Raw genomic sequence first — 20,332 nt, 5'->3', positions numbered from 1 at the left:
GAATATCCAATGAGGAACTATCTTTTAACTCCTGTGGCATCTCCACATAACGAACAGGAGAAAGCATACAATTTAAGTCATGCTAGAACCAGAAATACAATTGAGAGGGAATTTTGGGGTTTAAAGAGGAGATTTAGTTATCTAAGGAAAAGAATAAGAACTGGATTAGAAACAACAAAAACTATCATAGTTGCATCTTTTGTACTTCACAATATAGCTGTTAGGACTAGATTGGTGTTGCATGAAGAGAAAGTGCAAGGAGATTTGAATCAAAATGATCTAATGTGCCTCCAATGCAAGAAGCACATGGGAATATACAGGGCAGACTAAAACAGCAACAGATAATTAAGAATTACTTTTAATGTTCTCAAATCAAGTTCCTGCCAAATGAAATTAGATATGGGAAATATGGGAGGAGACAGCTGGTACAGATCAATTACTATCAGAAAGATAAGTATTATTAAGAAGAAATGGGCCTGGGCTGGTCATATATACAAAAGAAATTATAACACACAAAAGCAGTTATAAGGTGGTAACCAGGAGATGGAACTAGATGACCTGGTGGAGAGACAAGATCATAAAGTTGCAGGTCTGGGTTGGAATTGGTTAACATCTGACCAGGCAGAATGTAAGTTTTTGAGAGAAGCCTTTGTCCTACAGTGGACTGCTGCCTATGATGATGAAGCAAGTGCTGCAATCCTTCCATTGACCTTTTCTGACACTTCTTGTCAGTTTCCTTTGCCTCTTTGTGCTCCCTGTAAATGAATTCTTTTGCATTACATGAAGGTTTCTTATTCACATTTACCCAATAAATTCTATATGTGGATGTGCTGTGTCTTGCTACATTGCTTCTGATCCAGGACAGTGGGCAAGATGCAGGGATGACCCATCATTCGGGAGGAGCCAAGATAAGAGGGAGGGAAGTGGGTGAATAAGTGTGGGGATGGAATGGGTGGAGTGGACTTTATGCCTTTGTTTTTTGGCTACCTCCCCTTGTAAGGGGGGAAAAAGCTGTTGGTATGTGTGTATTTTTACATTCACAGAGCGTTGTTACTATGGGAACCTGGCAAATTGTTGTCAACCTTTTTTTTTTTGTGCCTTTTGCTGGCTGTGTAATAAAAATAGTACAAATTTTCTAATAAAGGTTGATAATGTTTAAGCTTTAGTATGTTGTTTTTCTGTCCTTATAATGATAATGACAAAACACAATTTTCTATGCAGATTTTATTGGATAAGTAGATACAAAAAAAAAATACTACTCAAACTTGGCAAGCTTCTTCTGGCAGCTTCCCTCAATAATTTTGCCTCTTCAAACCTGACCTCCATTTCTTCAATCTGGACATCTACTAATCGCCCCTTTTCTCCAGGATCTGCTGCTGCTGTTGCTTTTTATCCTTATTTAAGGATTTACAGTGGGCCTCTGAAGTGTCACTGGTTTCAAAGAGAGGTTTCCTTCATTTCATTTTCCTGGATGGTGCTGCTGGGATAAATGTTGATTGTTGGGGAATATTTTCATTATCGGGTTCCACCCAGTTTTGTTAGACCATGAGCCAGCTGAACTGGTTCCCCTTCAGGGAATTGCAGGGTCAACATTTCATACACAGTAGAATAGACATTTTCTGTGAAATAATACAAAAATTAGTTACCACAATTCTCTATCAATATATCTGTACAGTCAACTGAACTGTTTGTCACCTTTTAATACAACACAACTTATTGCAAGTAATGATGCATGTAAGCTTTAATTGTTGATTTTGTTGTTGAGAATCAAACAGATGGGTCAAGAATGATATGACTCTTGAATAATGCATGCTTGAGACTGTGACAATTGTTGTTACATGTTAATTTTACCAGTATAAATTAAACATTTTCTGCATAAGAAAAATGAAGTAACAGCAAAATACAAAATCCTTAAAAGTTTAAATGAAAATGAATAGGAAGAAAACTAATTTTATGTTTAATCAACTCATACATCCATAACTAAAATATAGGACAAACTGATAGAATCAGTTGAATAATATCTATATCTAGGCCAGATGATATTATCAGCATTATAAAGAAGTAGAAATGGTCCTGTGCAGTTTAAATATACAGATGAAATGACAACTGACAGACCAAAACAGTAACAGAGTGAGAACCAAGAGATGGAACTAAGAGAAAGGGTAGACTGATGACTAGGTAGGAGAAGAGATCTAAAAGTCTGCAGGTTAGGGGTGTAACTAGTTAACATGCCTCTAACAGTAATAGACTTTGTTATTCGGCTGATTCCACCATGTTGGTATGATTTGGCTGAGAACAAATATATATTCTAGTACAATGAATTACACTATTTTACAGTATACTAGTTGCTTATTACAATCAAGTGGAGTGCTTTTCAGTACACTGCTGTTCAGCATTAGTGCAATACTTTGGAATAAAATTTGTGGTACTCTTGGTGAAAAGCTAACAATGTGTAAAATTTGTAGTACTTATGTATCATTCATGGCTTTGAAATGTAAACAATAATTCTTCTGAATGTTCATCATGAAATATTAATCATCGTTGTAACAATGAGTTACCCCTTGGTGTCATGGCATCATTGTTGAAATTGGAGCAAAGTTCTTCAATTTCACTACCAAGAATCCCCAGAACTTGATCCATTTTGGGTTGTGTTTCTTTTGGAGAGTCAGTCACTACCACCAGTTTTATTATATTCCTTTTCCTTTCTGCATCATCTTGTTTTGCCCTAAAAAAAATATGTACAATGATCAAAAATACATTGAATAAGTAATAAAGATTAACATTTCATCAAGTACGATAATGAAATTTGTATTGGACTAAAGTATAATGTAGCTAAAGGCTTTTTAATGAAATAATACATCTATGTATTTCTCTACCTCAGTTGACACTTCCAGATAAGTTACACACAAGATCCACAGACTTCATGTTCCCTACTCAATAAAAAGATGGATTTCCTATGAAATGCTGTAATCTTTATCCGTATTGTAATAAATTACAATTTCACATTAACTTACTTGACTTTCAACTGCTCCCAGGTCTTCTTAACCACTTCGGTACAATGATGCTTATGTAGGAGTCATGAGGGCGAGTGGTACACAAGGATGCCTGCGTTGGCATCTTGATTTTATATTTTTTTGTAGTTGTACACGAGTTACCCATGGATTCTGTGAATTGGTTTGATCTTGTTTTCTGTTTATTATTTTTCAGAGTAAAGGAGAATGAGTAATACAGCAGTGACTTTATATTTTATAATGCAAGTAGTGTGATGCAAATTATTTCACTAGCCAATAGCTAAAACAGGCTGTAGGGGATGGAGGAGATGGAGAGTGGTGATGGGGGAGGGGGGACATCACAGAACTTTCCCCAGGGTGGCACTTTGCCGGGGGGCGGCACTTTGCTGACGAGAGGCACTTAGGCATGTAAAGGCTCCAATCCATAGGGGTGCCCCAAAACAGTCCCTCAAGCATTAGCTGCAAGCTACCATACAGTCAATATCTCAGTATGGAGCCAGCTAAAACAATGAAATATGAAACTGTGTTCACAAGCAATAAACTGACTATGTCTGAATATCCACAGGGCAGGTGACAAGTGGGAAACAGAGATGCTTAGTACAGAATAATACATACAGTTCCCACAGAATGAAAATATGCACCTATTTAAATTTGCTTAAAATTGGAATTATTCAGTTTAAATTTATTTATGGTCATAAACATAGGTGGCATTCTAATTAAATTATTCTAACATGATTTGTGTTACATCATCATTCTACTCTATCATGATTGGTGTGTACAGTAAATACTATATATTTACCACTATACAGTACAGTATTTGTACTGTACAATATAGAACTGAATAGTATGTACTTTATTTTCATGTACAAAGAAATACTGTACACTACTGTTCAGCATGCACAAGTCATGTAATGTAAAATATAGTTTAGTATCACCTTCAACTCTATAGCACAATATATTTTCTTTAATGCTTGGTTACATCAATAGAAAATAGCATTAGCTACTGTTTATAAGGCATGACTCCTGATATTCTGAATTGTGCACATGCGATGAAGTAAAATTACTTATTTTTTTCTTTTTTGGTAAGTAAAACTACATAAAAGAGTCTTAAAATATATTTTCATGGTGTTGTGGAAGGTCTTTGGGTATATACTGTAGGTTAAACAATAAAAATAAGGTGTTTCGTGGGTATGTTTCTGGTATTTGTGGGTTTTCTTTATTCACAGGGGAATTTCATACCTAAATCCCACGAGTAACGGGAGTTGGGTATAGACACAGATACCATCACCTTTCTTCAACAAATATATGGATGGGGCAATAAAGAAATGGAAAAACTCACATTCTGAAGCCCCCAGATAAGATCTCAAACATCCATCTATAACACCTTGGCCCATATGTAACAAGGGCCTTGAGTGATACTTCCAACCACTCTTGCATGTACAATAAAATTGCAAATATCAGGAAAAGAAATCACATAATACTCATCCTAGCACCAAGCAAATCACCTTAAAAACTAGCATCTCGTAGACCAATCTCACTACTATCCGCCATATTCACGATGATGGAAAGACTAGTAGCTGAAGTGTAACTAATCTACCCATCTCCCTAAACAAATATGGATTCATGGAGGGATATTCCACCAGCACACAATTCTCACCCAATAAGTGCTGGAGGGATTCAACTAGAAAGCACCACCAGAAAGAATGGTTATGGTAGCCATAGACATAAACAAGGCATATAATAAAGTTCCTAGACACATCTCTTATAAGGAAGGTAGCCGGCCAAGGCATACACCAATCCCCACTTCCATCCATCACTTGTTTGTTTTCCTTATATCTTAGCTCCTCTGTCCAGGTCAGAAGCAATGCAGTAAGACACAGTACATCCACTGCAATCCTCCTTCCTCATCCCTTCATGCAAAAATAGAGAAGACGAGGAGAAACCTCTTCAGGCCACATCCTAGATACATACAATCAAAAAACATTAGGGAAAGAGAGACCTACAACAACAAGAAAAAGCTAACAAACCTGTTAGCTGGCAGATGGTGCACAGTAATGCAATGCAACCAAATTTGCAAGCCCAAAAGACTGTACAATGGAGTCCTCCAAGGAACAATACTCTCACCTATGCTACTCAAGCTCTTCAAAAGTTATCTAGCAACACCAGATCCATAACATTATTTCAGAGCGCTCGTCGAATTCACCTGAAAATAATAACCCAACATACATGCATACATATACAAAGGGCTTTTTCACCCTTACAAGGGAGGTAGCCAAAGTCAAAGGCATAAATCCACTCCCACCCATTTCATCCCCACATACTCCATTCCCATTCACCATCTGTCCCTCCCTCTTTTCTTGGCTCCTCCTGGATGATGGGTCATCCCTGTATCTTGCCCACTGCCTGGGTCATCCACAGCAAGGCCACTTCATTTAATTGACAACCTTCCCTCTCTGGGGAGAAATCCCTTTGGGCTGGATAAAAATATCAATCACATATATTCCTTCATCCCCCATCCCCTACCCATTCCCTTCCATGCATCACAGCATCATCCATACACAACCATTCTCCACTCCCCCCAATCTTCTGTCTTCTCCCTTCCTAAACAGACAGTGCCCTCTTTTCCAATGCCCCTTTTAACCCTATCCATCTATCTCGTCCTTGGTCGCCCCCTCATGATCACTCTCCCCACATCTATCTTCCACAACTCTTTTACTAATTTTTCTTCACTCATTCTTTCCAGTCCAAACCATCAAAATACTCTTTCATCAACCCTATCTCCCAACTCCCTTTCCAGCCCCGCTCTCCTCCTAACCTCCTCACTCTATCCAGCCTTGTAACTCCTACCATACTTTTCAGGAACTTCGTGTCAAACACACTTAAACTCTTCCTCTCTTATGTTCCATGATTCTGCCCCATACAATGCTGCTGACATAATCACCCCTTCATGCAATCCCCTCTTAGCATCCATTCCCAAATGTCTTTCTCATTACACTCTTTAATCCCCCAAGCCATTTATCTGCTTCTCTCAATCTACATTCTATCCCCACCTCCACTCCCTTTCCTGCCACATTCACCCCCAAGTACTTTCTCCCTTAACCTCTTCACTCCGGGGCACATCGCACGTCTGGCAGCATTAGCTGCCCGACATGCGATGTTGTGTCATAATAATCGCATTATAAAAAATAAAGTCAGTGCTCAATCATTTCTCTTTCACCCATGAATTTTGATAACAATAGAAAATATGATGAAGCCAGCTTAGAGAGAATGGAGGTTACGTAGGTACGACTACAATAAATATAATCAAGACGCCAACGTCGGCATCATCGCGTACCCTCTTGCTCCTTATGACGCCTACGTAGGCGTCATCGTATGGAAGTGGTTAATTTGCTGCCATCCTCTCCCCATGTACATCTCATCACCTTAATTTTATCCACATTTATCTTCAACTTCCTTCTTTCACATACCTTCCCAAACTCTGTCACTAACTTCCTCAATCCCTCCTCTGATCCTGCTACAAGCAGTGTCATCAGCAAACAACAACTGGCTTATCTCCCATTTTTCTACATTTTCTTTAACCATCTCTAATCCCCAGCCCACTACCTTTGCATTTACCTCTCACACCATCCCATTCACGTATAATTTGAACAGCCATAGTGACATGACACATCCCAGGGAAAGTCCCACCTTTACTTCAAAACACTCACTTTCTCCATTTCTAATTCTAACACAGGCTCTATTACTCTCATAAAAACTCTCAACTGCTCTTAAAAGCTTTCCTCCTATCCCATATATCTGCAATATCTCCCAAAGTGCCTTCCTGTCATAAGCCTTTTTCAAATCCATACATACATACATATACCAAAGGCTTTTTCCCCCTTACACAGGGGATAGCCAAAAAGAAAAAGGCATAGAAACCATTCCCACCCATTCCATCCCCTACATATTCCACTCCCCTCCACCCTCCTCCCTCCCTCTCATCTTGGCACCTCCTGGATAATGGGTCATCCCTGCATCCTGTCCACTGCCTTGGGTCAGAAGTAGTGTTGCAAGACACAGCACATCCACAGCGAGGCTGCTTCATTAATTCGGCGACCCCCCTCTCCGTCCCCTCATGCAGAAAAGGAGAAGATGGGGAGAAATCCCCTCGGGCTGCATCAAATTTCTCATACATACTTCCTCACCTCCCAATTCCCCCTCATGCATCCCAGCATCATCCATACACAACCCTTCTCCATTCACCCCTATCTTCTGTCCTCTCCCGTCCTTCCTCTACAGACATTCCTCTCTTTTGTAAAGCCCCTTTCACCCCATCCATCCATCTCATCCTAGGACGCCCCCTCATATTCACTCCTTCCACACTTTTTACTAATCTTTCTTCACTCATTCTTTCCATGTGTCCAAACCATCCTAATACTCTTTCAGCAACCCTATCTCCTAGCTCCCTTTCCACCCCTGTTCTCCTCCTCACCTCCTCATTTCTCACTCTATCTAGCCTAGTAACCCCTATCATACTTCTCAGACATTTCATCTCAAACACATTCAAACTACTCCTCTCTTATGTTCCATGTTTCTGCCCCGTACATTGCTGTTGGCACAATCACTCCTTCATATAATCTCCTCTTAGCATCCATTCCCAGATGTCAATTTCTCATTACACTTTTTAATCCACCAAGACATTTACTCGCTTCTCTCAATCTACATTCTACCTCCACCCCCACTCCTCCCTTTCCTGTCACATTCGCACCCAAGTATCTGAAACTATCCACTTCCTCCAGTTTCTCACCGTTATGCTTACTTCCAGCCTGCTGTCACTCTCTCCCCTTGTACATCTCATCACCTTACTTTTGCCCATATTTATCTTCAGCTTCCTTCTTTCACACACCTTCTCAAACTCTGTCACTATCTTCCTCAATCCCTCCTCTGATCCTGCTACAAGCGCAGTGTCGTCGGCAAAAAGAAAGTAAACCTACAATCATACATAACATAATTGGATCACAAGCCCTCTGCTGAATAAATAAATGAAAATAATTGATTTAATAATAGGGTTATAACATAACTTAAAAGTATATGAGTTAGTTTTGGTTAGTTTGTCACTGCACTCAACACCACTCACAGCTTGAAGCTGGTTGTTAGTCTACCATCGACCATTACGTGAACGGATTCCTGCGCTCTCTCTCTCTCCTCTGCAACGTATATTAACCGTATTACTTGTCAAATAAGAGTGATAGATGTCATTAGTAAGTCAAGAAAAATGTGTCGTCTGCTACACCATTTTGAGTATTTTGCTGTTTGTCACATTTTTTAAGGTAGTTACTATTTAGCAAAAAAGCATGTTAATGACCAGACACGAAAATGTAATAAAAAAAAAGAATACTGGGTGAGTTGCTATTCTTGTCCGAAACCTTTTTAAAACTGTGCCAAAACTAAGTGGGGCAACTGTACATTGTAAAATAAATAAAACACATCAAAACATGAAACCACAGAAAATGGAAGTTCCCTAACACCATAGAAAACTTATTGTAATATGGTTCTTTTCCTTGCCGAGTTATTTTAAAACAAAATATATAAAAAACGAAAATATCCAAGTTTTTTTTTTGGTCAATTTTTTTTTTTTTTTTTTGCAAAAAAAAAATTCTCTCCTTTTTTCTAACAGCACAGTTTTTTTTGAGTTGCATCTCAACTCTTAACAGCTTTCCTCCTATCCCATATATCTGCTGTACCTCCCACAGTGCCTTTCTGTCTACCATGTCATAATCCTTTTCCAAATCCATGAAGGCCCAAAAAACATCCTTACCTTTTCCTATAGCTTTCTCACATATCAGTCTTACCACAAAGATCCGATCTACACAACCCCTACCTGTCCTAAAACCACACTGTTCCTCACCAATTACTCCCTCTGTTCCTTTCCTAATCCCCTCAATCAAGAACCTCCCATAAGCCTTCCCAACTACACTCAACAAGCTGATCCCTCTGAAACTACTACACTCACACTTGTCCCCCTTTCCCTTGTAAAGCGGAACGATACAGGTACTCCTCCAGCACTCTACCCTCTCTTAAACAAACATTAAATAGCCTCACCAGCCAGTCCACTATAACTGTACCTCCTTTCTTCAGGCATTCTGCATGGCATCCATCCAACCCAGGTGACTTACCTGCTCTCATCATCTTAACAGCTGCTTTCACTTTCAAATCCATAAAGGCACAAAAAACATCCGTATCTTTTCCTAAAACTTTCTCACACATCTGCCTTACCATGAAAATCTGATCCACACAACCCCTACCTGTCCTAAACTCACTGTTCCTCACCAATTACTCCCTCTGTTCCTCTCTTGATCCTCTCAATCAAAACCCTTCCATAAGCCTTCCCAACAACAGTCAAACTGATCCCTCTGAAACTACTATACTCACACTTGTCCCCTTTTCCCTTGTAAACCCAACATAGGAACTACAAAATAGCAGCAAAGAACACCCAATCTAGAGCAATGGTTTGGTAATAAAAGAATGGAAACCTCACCCCATAATTTATTAATAACATTACTGAAGACAACCATGAATCAAAAAAACACCTAAAAGTGAAATTAAATGGCCAAATCCTTCCACTGGAAAAGAACACTAAAATTACAGACCTCACTTTTGATACATGACCTTCAGCCTACATATCAAAGATATAAGTGAGAATCAACAAGAACATAAACATACTACAATAAAAAAGTACAGGCTTTTGACAACAGAAAGAAAGCAATCACAGCCTACAATCAGTTCTTGAGAACCACACACTACACTTCTGCAGCATGTTCCTCAACAATCAGGAAAATAGAGATATATTGCGAACAAAAAAAATAAAGCATTGAGAGTATTAACTGGATGCACCAAAACTACCCTAACAGAAAATTTGTACAGAGAGACCATATTCCCCTCCATGAAATATCATATGAAAATGATTGGTAAACTATGTAAGGGCATTCAATTTTATTCATCAATCTCATTACATCACACAAGCATGACTATTTGAACACAACAAAAAATTACAACTGCATACGACTCAAATGTCTAAACCTACCACTTATACCACAAGACACATTCACACAAAAACACATTCACAATCAATTTGGAAAACAAGTTCTGACACACCACCAAACTCCTTATTCCATCAAGTCCCTCCACAGACACCAGCCTCACAGAAAAATTCCTCTGAAGAGAAGCAAGAAAGTGATATATTTTCATTCAGGTCCATCCAGCACCAAGAGAGTACAAGTAGAGGATTGGCCTATGTACATATACAAAATACTTCAAATGCAATTATCACTTAGTGGACACTGAACACTTCACCCTCACTGCCCCATCCTAGTCATAGCCATGCAGCTGTTGCTGGTTACATGGGAGTCATAGGTCCCCAGCAAGAGAGGCCTGGGCAACAGACTGACTGAAGATTAATCTCATTTGGAGGAAAATTTTGGAATACTTTATTAGTGTTGCACAGTTTCTGTCACTAGCTTAATGTAGAAGACAGAGACCAATCACTAGTTGTAATTTCTCCTCATGTGAAAAGATGGAGGAAACACAAAGTTGATAGCGAGAGATCTCAAGCGTCTACTCCTTGAGGCTCCACCTCCAGAGAGGGGCAGAAGTCTTGACGGGTTTTGAAGACTGATGGTAGGGAGACGATTCTTTCCAACATCTGTTTTGCAAGACCACCACTCGCAAATACCCATCATTGGTCCCTCCACTGACTCAAAAGCATTAAAGTGCTTCCTGAGCCCCTCCCATAGATCTCTCCAGGAAGAAACATTCGATTCTATTGTATTAATATCAGTTCTATCACCAGTTGGCTGGAGGAAGGGGATATACTCCCTGGACGTTAGCTCTCCTCATGTGAAAAATCTAGGAGAGTTGAAACTGGTACAGAGATCTTGCATACAAGTCTAGAGAACAAACGAGGTGACGATACCGAGATTTGAAGATGAGTAGTGGAAAAAAAGAATTTAAACAACCATCTCACTGGATCACCATATACATATCAGCACTGATGGTTCCTCATATAGTGTACAAAACACCATCCCATTACCCCTACCAACATCAACAAACAGTACAATACTCAAAGAAAGATCTCTGACTACTCTGGAGCCTATTATGATCTTTAGACACCCTCCACCACATCATCCACAGATCAAAGGCCTTGCTAAACAGAAGAGATACAGTACACCTAAACGGACTTCACTGTGGCTACCATACAACAACCTGGACATCCCAATTCTAGTTAGGTAACACAATACATGACATGTCCACACAGCCAGGCTGTCTTGCAAACTGCACAGAAATGACAATGTACAGACACAGGGACAATATAATTGGGGGTATGGGGTCTCTTTCAGGAGCATGTGAGGATGATCAATTTCCTCTGTTGCTTTAGTGTCCAACCCTGCCAAGACCACTGGTATTATCATTACTAACTACCACTTACAAGGGGGATGAAGCCTTTTGGTTTACTGATACTACTACTACTACTACTATCAAGACCCCACCCCAATTTAATTTATTTTTGGAGGCAATGGACACAGTTCAGTGATTTGGAATAAATTTCCAAGTTCCCCACTATATAATCATAACATATGTAGCACCTATCTTCACAACACTTGGTAAGTCCAATTTTAAACAATAGCAAACATGTTGAATTTATTATATTTATCAGACCAATGCCACCCCCTTTTTGTCTGTTAAGTCAAGGAATAGGTGTACTATTATTAGTATTATCAATACTTTATGCTCACACATATTCAGACACATCCCCATAATCCACACACAAACATGAACCTATACTTATAGCATACACATACACACATTTATAAATGCATATATCTGAAATAGATCTTTGCAGTTTTACATACATATACCAAGAGGTGCTTTCTCCCATACAAGGGTGTGGCCTGTCTGGGTCTACAACCCGATTTCGCCTATCCCACGCCCATTGAAAGCACAAGGTTAACTATTAGAAAACGTTACCAATATCACATTTCTGTAAAGTAGAAACCAAAATGGCCCAACTGTAAGACACTTTTAACCTGAGGTCAATGTGACTCGTTATCAATTGCCAGGTAAAAGTAAAAACCCCACAACCCTAACCCGTTAAGTAAAACCATTCATCCCTTTCATCATTTTCAGATCATAAAAAAAATATATATATATAATAATAAGTCTAAAAGTCAGACAAGTTAATATATATTAAATCTATTAATTTCATAATGGTATCAACTTATAACAAATTTGTCTCAAAATTGCACTATATCTATTTCTTCATATAATAACCTATGTAATCAAAACTATCTTCATTAGTATGTCTAGCTCATACAAATTTACTTTTATTTGACAGTCCTAATTTTCTTTTATATAAAATTCAAAATCCTGTTGAATAAACCTTCTAGAAAAATGAAAAGCATGAGGATGGATTACCCTCACACATTTTGTGCAACTTGGTGGCTTGAGTGATTGCATGGTTAATTCCTTCACACTGTTCCTGAAGGTGCAAAGGAATCATCTCAAGTCCATAATATGCACCTGAAAAAGAAAAATAAATCATTCAATAATTACAAGTATTCAGTTCCATTCCTGCAGTTATTCTAACTCAAAGTACAGCACTTGTTCAACTGGTCTTGACTGTCATGTGCAATTTTCACCACAATATTTAAGTTTGCCTCATTCACTTTCTTTTCACCATAAATATAGATATCTAGTAGTAATGGGACCAATGACAGGTATCTGCATTCCTGCAATATGGACAGTGGGGATGCCCATTTTCAAAACCTGTCAACTCCTTCACCTCCATAGTGTATCCCTGAGGGGTTGATGATCAGTCTCTGGGATAGGCCCAGGATCTCTCTTTCTATAACCTTAAACTGTATTTCTTACACCTTTTAACACATGGACAGCTGATAGCAGCTCCCCTCCTTCCACTACTTTCAGTTGATAACACACATTAAACAATCTCACTAGCCAGCCCACTATTACTGTAACTCCCTTCTTCCGACACTGCATGACACCCATCAGACCCAGGTGTCTTACCTGCTCTCATCATTTGCAATATGACTGATTGAAAAGTTAAAATATTAAATTTTGTATACACAACCAACATTAAAACAACACAACCTAGATAACAGTCCAAAATTTCTTCATAAAGAGATTTATTGGAGGGTCGAGGTACTGGTGGTCAGCTGCTGTGAGGCTAAGTTTTCCATTTAGTGAAACTAGAGGTATCAATTATTATTATCATTATTATGGTAGGGGTTACAAGGTTGGATACAGTGAGAAACAAGGAAGTGAGGGGGAGAGCAGGAGTGGAAATGGAGATGGCAGATAGAGCTGATGAAATATTATTGGGATGGTTTGGACACATGGAAAGAACAAGTGAAGAAGATTAGTAAAAGGTGTGGAAGGCAGAGATGAATGGAGTGAACTTAGGGGATGACCAAGGATGAGATGGATGGATGGGGTGAAAGGGGCTATGAGCAAGAGGGGAATGTCTGTTGAGCAAGGAAGGGAGAAGGCAGGAGATAAGGATGAGTGGAGAATAGCTGTGTATAGATGATACTTTGATGCAAGAAGGAAGGGTGGTGGGGTATGGGGAGTGGGGGAGTAGGGAGTGGTTCAGTGTGAATGATATTTTGATGCAGCCCGAAGAGATTACTCCCTGTCTTCTCTATTTTCCACATGAGGGGATGGAGAGGTGTGGTTGCCGATTATGTGAAGTAGCCTTGCTGTGGATGTACTGCATCTTCCTGCATTGCTTCTGATCCAGGGCTGTGGGTGGGAGTCAGGGATGACCCTTCATCCATGAGGAGCTAAGATGAGAGGGAGGAAAGGGTGGTGGATGGGAGATGAATGGGGGGTACATGCCTTTTGACTTGACCTCTCTTATAAGGGAGAAAAAGCTCTCCTCCAGTCGAATGGCACTCTACCCTCCCTTAGACACACATTAAACAACCTCACTAGCCAGCCCACTATTACTGTAACCCCCTTCTTCAGACACTGCATGACACCCATTAAACCCAGGTGCCTTACCTGCTCTCATCATTTGCAAAATGACTTGATTGAAAAGTTAAATACTTTTATATACACAAACATTTAAAGAAATAAAAGAAAAAATATATGTATACATAGATATCTATATATTACCTGCAATACTGCCTGCCATTGAGGCAATTGTATCTGTATCTCCTCCAAGGCTGATGGCATATTTGATCGTTTCTTGGAACTTGTTTCCTTCCTGCTTAAAAAGCAAAATTTTAAAACATTACATTATTTATATAAACAATATTAATTACCCAAGTATTACAGCAATCTTGTAAAAATATGTATGTACATGTTTATAGCACAGGCCCTCTAATCTATAATGGGGTAGATAAAGGTGATAGATTGCAGTGACATAAGAGATATGATTAAAGATGGGAGGAATCTAAGAGATCATGGGATGTCAAGAAATACAGTTTTCCACATAGATGCAAAAATATGTGGAATAGCTTAGGAGGTGATATAGCCCAAACTCAAACAATAAGACAGTTCAAATCTACATACAAACATATACCACGGGCTTTTTCACCTTTACAAGGGAGGCAGCCAAAGACATAAATCCACTACCACCCATTTCATCCCCACATGCTCCTGCCCCATTCACCATCCGTCCCTCCCTCTTTTTCTTGGCTCCTCCTGGATGACAGGTCATCCCTGCATCTTGCCCACTATCCTGGGTCAGTGGGCAATGCAGCAAGACACAGCATATCCACAGCAAGGCCGCTTCATTTAATTAGTGACCCCCCCCCCCTCCGACCTAGATATGGACCAAACGGTCTCTTGTCGGCATGCTCCATCTTTTTGTCAAATCTAAATATAATTGGAAATCAAGGATATAGATTAAATTGGAACTGCACACAAATCCGAGTCTAGGTATGTTAGAAAATTAGAGTACAGGTGACAGGATCCAATGAGCATTGCTCCTTTCCTATATACTACAAATAGGTAAATATGTGGCAAGTTGGTATTTGGCGCGCAAATTAGTTTTGGCGCGTGTAGTAAACAAGGGCCAGCGTGGCTTCAAGGGCCAGCATGGCTTGGCCTGGCATCTGTGCCCACGCTGCCCAAAGGACGCACCCTTTGTTCCGGGCTAACTCCGCCCCACCAGAGGTCACGAGATTATAGGCCTAAAAGGTGATTGGACGGCGTAAGGCAGGAGGCCGCCTGGCATCTGAGTGTGGCGAGCTCGAGAGCAGGCACTCCAGGGCCAAAGGTCGACAGGAGTGGTCACAAAGCAGTTCCAACGCCAAGTGTAAGGTTACTTCAGTGTAAGTACACTTGCCACATTTCCGTATCCCCTGTAGTCAACTCCGAAACAGTTTTTTTCAAATATAATTCACATAATAAAGTAGAGCCAACACACCAGTGTTTATATTGCCCCGCAATCGTAGTCCAAGTGGTATGACCAGCATACCATAAATACTGTAGTTGGAAATAGATGGAATTGAAAACAACAACATTCTGAAAGTTGATCATTAATGATCTTCTTGATAATCTCCAATTTCTGAAACAGAATTGTGCCATCTGGAGGACTATCTAATTTGACTTTTCACCTACAAAGAGAATCAATCAACTGCTGCCCCAAGTTTCACTAAGTTGAAAACCCACAGCCCCATAGTGGCTAGTAATAGTCCATGGAACTTCCCATAGATCTCCCTGGGAAGAAACTTTGGATTGATGTCTATGTTGTGTAAGTGTGGGGCCATTTCTGTCACTCGCTCAAAATGGAAGGAAGAGGAGAGCAGTTGACAGTTGTCAGCTCTCCATGTGCGAAAAAGTGTAAATGTGAAAAACACAGTAAAACCCCCTCATGGCTGCATCTACGAAGGTTGATGGGTTCTGAAAATGACAGGTGGATGGGAGTGGGTGCATGACTTAAGCGGCCATCTCCCTGTAAGGGGGAAGAGGCCTTTGATATAAGGACAGATGAAATTAATAATGCATACAAATTCCAACCCACATAAAGTTACATAAAGTCAGATGGTACATACCCCTTCTGTCGACTCCAAAACTCGAAGGAAGGCATAAATAGCCGTAGGTACGGACAAATGTGCCACCATGGCAGTTCCAAGGATATCTTCCACTTCTAGAACTCTTACTGCAGTACCACGATCCAATAACTCGTCTACTTTCCTCAGACGTTTCACATATTCAAGTTCATCTTCATCATCATCAAGTTCTCTGAATTAAAGAGTTAGTTAAACACAAACACAAGATCTAAAATCATTCTCTTTCCTATAAATACTTTCCAAACACCCTTTCTTTTCACCTATACAATTTACTTCAAGACAATAATAGAAATTGTTTTTTTAATTCTATTATTAGATTTTTCTTTGTTTCATGGTCATCTATGGTGAACAACGTCACTAGTGATTTCTGGGCAACAGTGCCATTCTATTTTCTCTCAGCCAGAGTTCCAATATTAATGGTAAACCAATTAAATGAACTTTGAACTTTGTCTAAAATACTTACTCTTTGCCACATGTTTCCACCGACTCCATCTCCATTATAAGCTGGTCCAAGAACTTTCTTCTTTCCAATGTTCCTTCTAGTGTATGCAAGGCTATGTGGACAGCTAAGCACTGTAATAAAAATAAGAAATAGGTTTTATGTCCTGTAGTTTTTCAAGAATCACTGAAATCTAAACAGAAGGAAAACTACTTCCACAGAATCATTCCTGTATAATTATGATACAACAGCCTGGCTTAACTACATATTCTACATACATATACCAAATGCTTTTTCCCCTTTACAAGGGAGGTAGCCAAAAAGAAAAAGGCATAAAAACCATTCCCACCCATTCCATTCCCAATATACTCCACTCCCCTCCACCCTCTACCCTCCCTCTTATCTTGGCAACTCATGGATGACAGGTCATCCCTGCATCTTGTCCACTGCCCTGGGTCAGAGGCAGTGTCGCAAGACATATTCTAATAACTAATAATGGTGGATGGAACTGGAATGGGAGTGAGTGAGTGCATGCTTTGCTTTGGCTACCTCTCTTGTATGGGGGAATATCCCCTTGGTATATAGAATAGATAGATCATTGGGTGTGAGGGGGTTTATTTTGGCTGGCTACCTCCTTTATAAAACGAGAAGATGCCCTTGGTGTATGGACACAGATGCATAGACAGATAGATAGAAGAACAATAACAACAACAAAAAAAGCACTTGCCTGGAGGATAGCCCCATTATAACCTCGTCTGTTGGAATGCGTAAGGAGTGTTTCTTCTTTGGCTATTCGCAACATCTCCTCTTTATCCATATCACGACAAAAGAGAGCAACTGGAGCAATCCTCATTGCACCTGTTCAAATGCAAGATAGTTTAGATTATGCTGAAAAAATTCACTCACAATATGAATCGATATGATGAATGTTCTATATATTCTAATCTAGTTAATACTATTATAAAAAACATGCTGCAAATTTAAAATCAAATATACTAGAACAGTCGTATGTGTTTGATCAAATACAATAAAATGTAAGAGTACTAATTCAATTAGAAAATGACAACTTAGCACTATATACTAGTGTCAATGTAATGCCTGTCAAGATGAAATAAATTTTGGGGAAAACAGGTTTTCCTTAAAGATAAGTTTTTCAAAACTGTACTAGGGAATTATTTTTCTGTAATACTACAGCACTGTAAGAAGTTACATTCAACTGTAACTTCTATAGAAAATACATTTTCCTTAAAGATGAATTTTTCATATTTGTACTTTGGAATAAATTTTCTATAACACTACAGCACTGAAGGAAGTATTCAATTGTAAATTTCATATCACACTACAAAACAGAATCTTGAAGTCAGTTCCATATATGTCATTTTGGAATAAGCTCAATAAAACCTCAATCACAGCAGTGATTCTAAAAAGTAAATTAGCAAAGAGAAAGTATGAGTTTGCAGAGGGATAACCTGAGAAAGCAGCATAGCCATACCATGGGAAAGCTCTTTAAAAGAGACCCATTCCAACTACACAAGTATATATACAACACAATACTAAGAGACAATACCCATAAACTTTTACTAATTTGAGAAAGCATGAAAGTATTTGAGGTTGAAAGAAAACAAGTACCATGTAAAGTACCAAAACCATTATGAATGAAGTATCCATGGATGTTCTGTTAGCAACTGTAAAAAGAAAAAATTATCAAGAATAATAAAAAAGAGAAAAGAAAAGAAAAAATAAAATAATAATAAAAGTACAAATTCTGATAACTCAGATGTAATCACAAACAAAATTACAGCACATGTGTTGTGAGCAGCACAAATATCATGCTCCCTTCTCTTATGATGATTTTTTTATGAGAAATAATACTTTCCATCAAACATGGAAGATGAACAGCATTGACTATATCTACAGTATCTTCAGTGTTATACCACTTTTACTAAGGTTCTGACACTATGGAAATTAACAACTGCAGCCTTAGGATTCTGTGCCCACATGTCCACAGCCCCACAACAGCTGGCACAATAGTCCTTGGGCACTCCACAGATCTTTCTGGGAAGAAATATTGGACTGTTATCTGTGTTATATTAGTGTAGGATGTTTCTGTGTCACCAACATGAATTAGTATGAGGAGAGGAGCAATTACTGATTATATATCAGCTCTCCTTATGTGAAAAGGTGGAGGTTTACGATGATTTGGTTTAATGTCACAAACTCCCCCCTATCGGGAGACTAGTACAGTACCCCTTACAGTGGAGGAAATATATTTAAAGTTAATAAAGAGAAATCTTGGGCATGACCCAGAGATCAGGTGTCAGTTCCTCAGGGCTGCAGGTCTAGACAGAGGAGAGTAGGGAGATGATTCTTCCCTGATATCCATTTTGCATGATCACCACATGCAGGTACCTATTGACTGTACCTTCTTAACATTACATTGTCAAAACTGAACCATCTTGTCAACAAAGAGTTTTCTCATACAACCTTCACACAACATTTCACAAGCACCACCAAAAGAATGCAACAAATAAATATACACGAGCAGCATGACTCAATTATTTACAACAACCTACAACTTAAACAACACAATATCCACACACAAACACATACACACTCAGGCCCTTAAAAAAAAAGACTGCCATCCTCAATATGCCAACAAAAATATCCCAGATACAAGTCCTAAAGAAAAAACCCTCCCACACTTGATAAGAACCACACTACCACTTTGCTCAGGACACTATCCAGCATTAAGACAGTACCAACATAGAATAGGCCTGGCCACCATTTCAAACTGCTCCAGATGCAACCACTATCCAGAGTGCACAGAAAACTTTGTACTACAATGCCTCACACTATCAAACCCTAGTCAACAACACAAAATATCTTCCTTGAGTGACTTGAAGTCCTGCCTGAAGGCTGTTGCCTGTTACCTGAAGGCCACTTGTCTTCTGCAAGAGAGACCAGGGGTATTGGATTGATACATGCATACAGAAATATTATATATATATATATATATATATATATATATATATATATATATATATATATATATATATATATATATATATATGCAAGCAATCACATCACCGTGATACAAAAATGCAAAATAACCACAGGAGAAAGGAAACTTGTAGACAGTAAGTACATTTAGTCTGAAGATGTAATATACGAAAGTACTTACTGTCTACAAGTTTCCTTTCTCCTGTGATATATATATATATATATATATATATATTATATATATATATATATATATATATATATATATATATATATACACACACATACACACACACACACACACACACACACAATCATAATTGAGTGAATGTTTTAACACTGGTAAGATAGACCTAATATCCCACCATCAGAGAGAAGAAAGATATTTGAAGATACATATATTGTGATCACTAACTGTGATCCTCTTCAGTGTGGTTTTACAGAGGGTGGGTTAACTTACTTACTAAAAGGAGATATTTCCCCATGTCCCCTTTATGTATCTCCTCTTAGTATGTTTACGTTAACCCACCCTCTGTAAAAACATGCTGAAGAGGATCACAGTGATTGCAATGTAATCTTCAAATATCTTTCTTCTCTTCTACCTCTGCCTTCCACATCCCTTTTACTAATCTTTCTTCACTCATTCTTTCCATGTGCCCAAACCATCCCTATACTCTTTCATCAACCCTATCTCCCAACTCCCTTTCCACCCTTGTTCTCTTCCTCACCTCCCCATTTCTCACTCTATCCAGCCTAGTAATCCCTACCATACTTCTCAGGCACCTCATCTCAAATACATTCAAACTCCT

At 38.9% G+C, this 20,332-nt stretch overlaps 1 protein-coding gene across 7 annotated transcripts in view; it reads right to left on the bottom strand.

The window, feature by feature from the left end:
- Positions 1-1,230: 1,230 nt before the first annotated feature.
- Positions 1,231-20,332, bottom strand: part of LOC143034432 (ADP-ribosylhydrolase ARH3-like) — a 36,592-nt gene continuing 17,490 nt past the window's right edge. Inside the window, exons 4-10 of one of the 7 annotated variants that reach the window (XM_076200483.1) lie at positions 17,251-17,381; positions 16,548-16,657; positions 16,067-16,256; positions 14,181-14,274; positions 12,462-12,566; positions 2,559-2,725; positions 1,232-1,619 (exon numbers count right to left, since the gene is read on the bottom strand). In XM_076200483.1, the coding sequence (XP_076056598.1) occupies positions 2,688-2,725; positions 12,462-12,566; positions 14,181-14,274; positions 16,067-16,256; positions 16,548-16,657; positions 17,251-17,381 (668 nt within the window). In that variant the 3' untranslated portion in view covers positions 1,232-1,619; positions 2,559-2,687. Of the gene's footprint in view, positions 2,726-4,110; positions 12,567-14,180; positions 14,275-16,066; positions 16,257-16,547; positions 16,658-17,250; positions 17,382-20,332 lie in introns of those variants that run through there. The other 6 variants (XM_076200482.1, XM_076200479.1, XM_076200477.1 and 3 more) reach the window with 6 other exon arrangements.

This window comes from Oratosquilla oratoria, chromosome 17, assembly GCF_046742065.1.
Source record: "Oratosquilla oratoria isolate Oo_2021 chromosome 17, ASM4674206v1, whole genome shotgun sequence".
Taxonomy (NCBI): Eukaryota; Metazoa; Arthropoda; class Malacostraca; order Stomatopoda; family Squillidae; genus Oratosquilla; species Oratosquilla oratoria.
The sequence above is the reverse complement of the archived record's forward strand: the minus strand, read 5'-3'. Positions and strand labels throughout refer to the sequence as shown.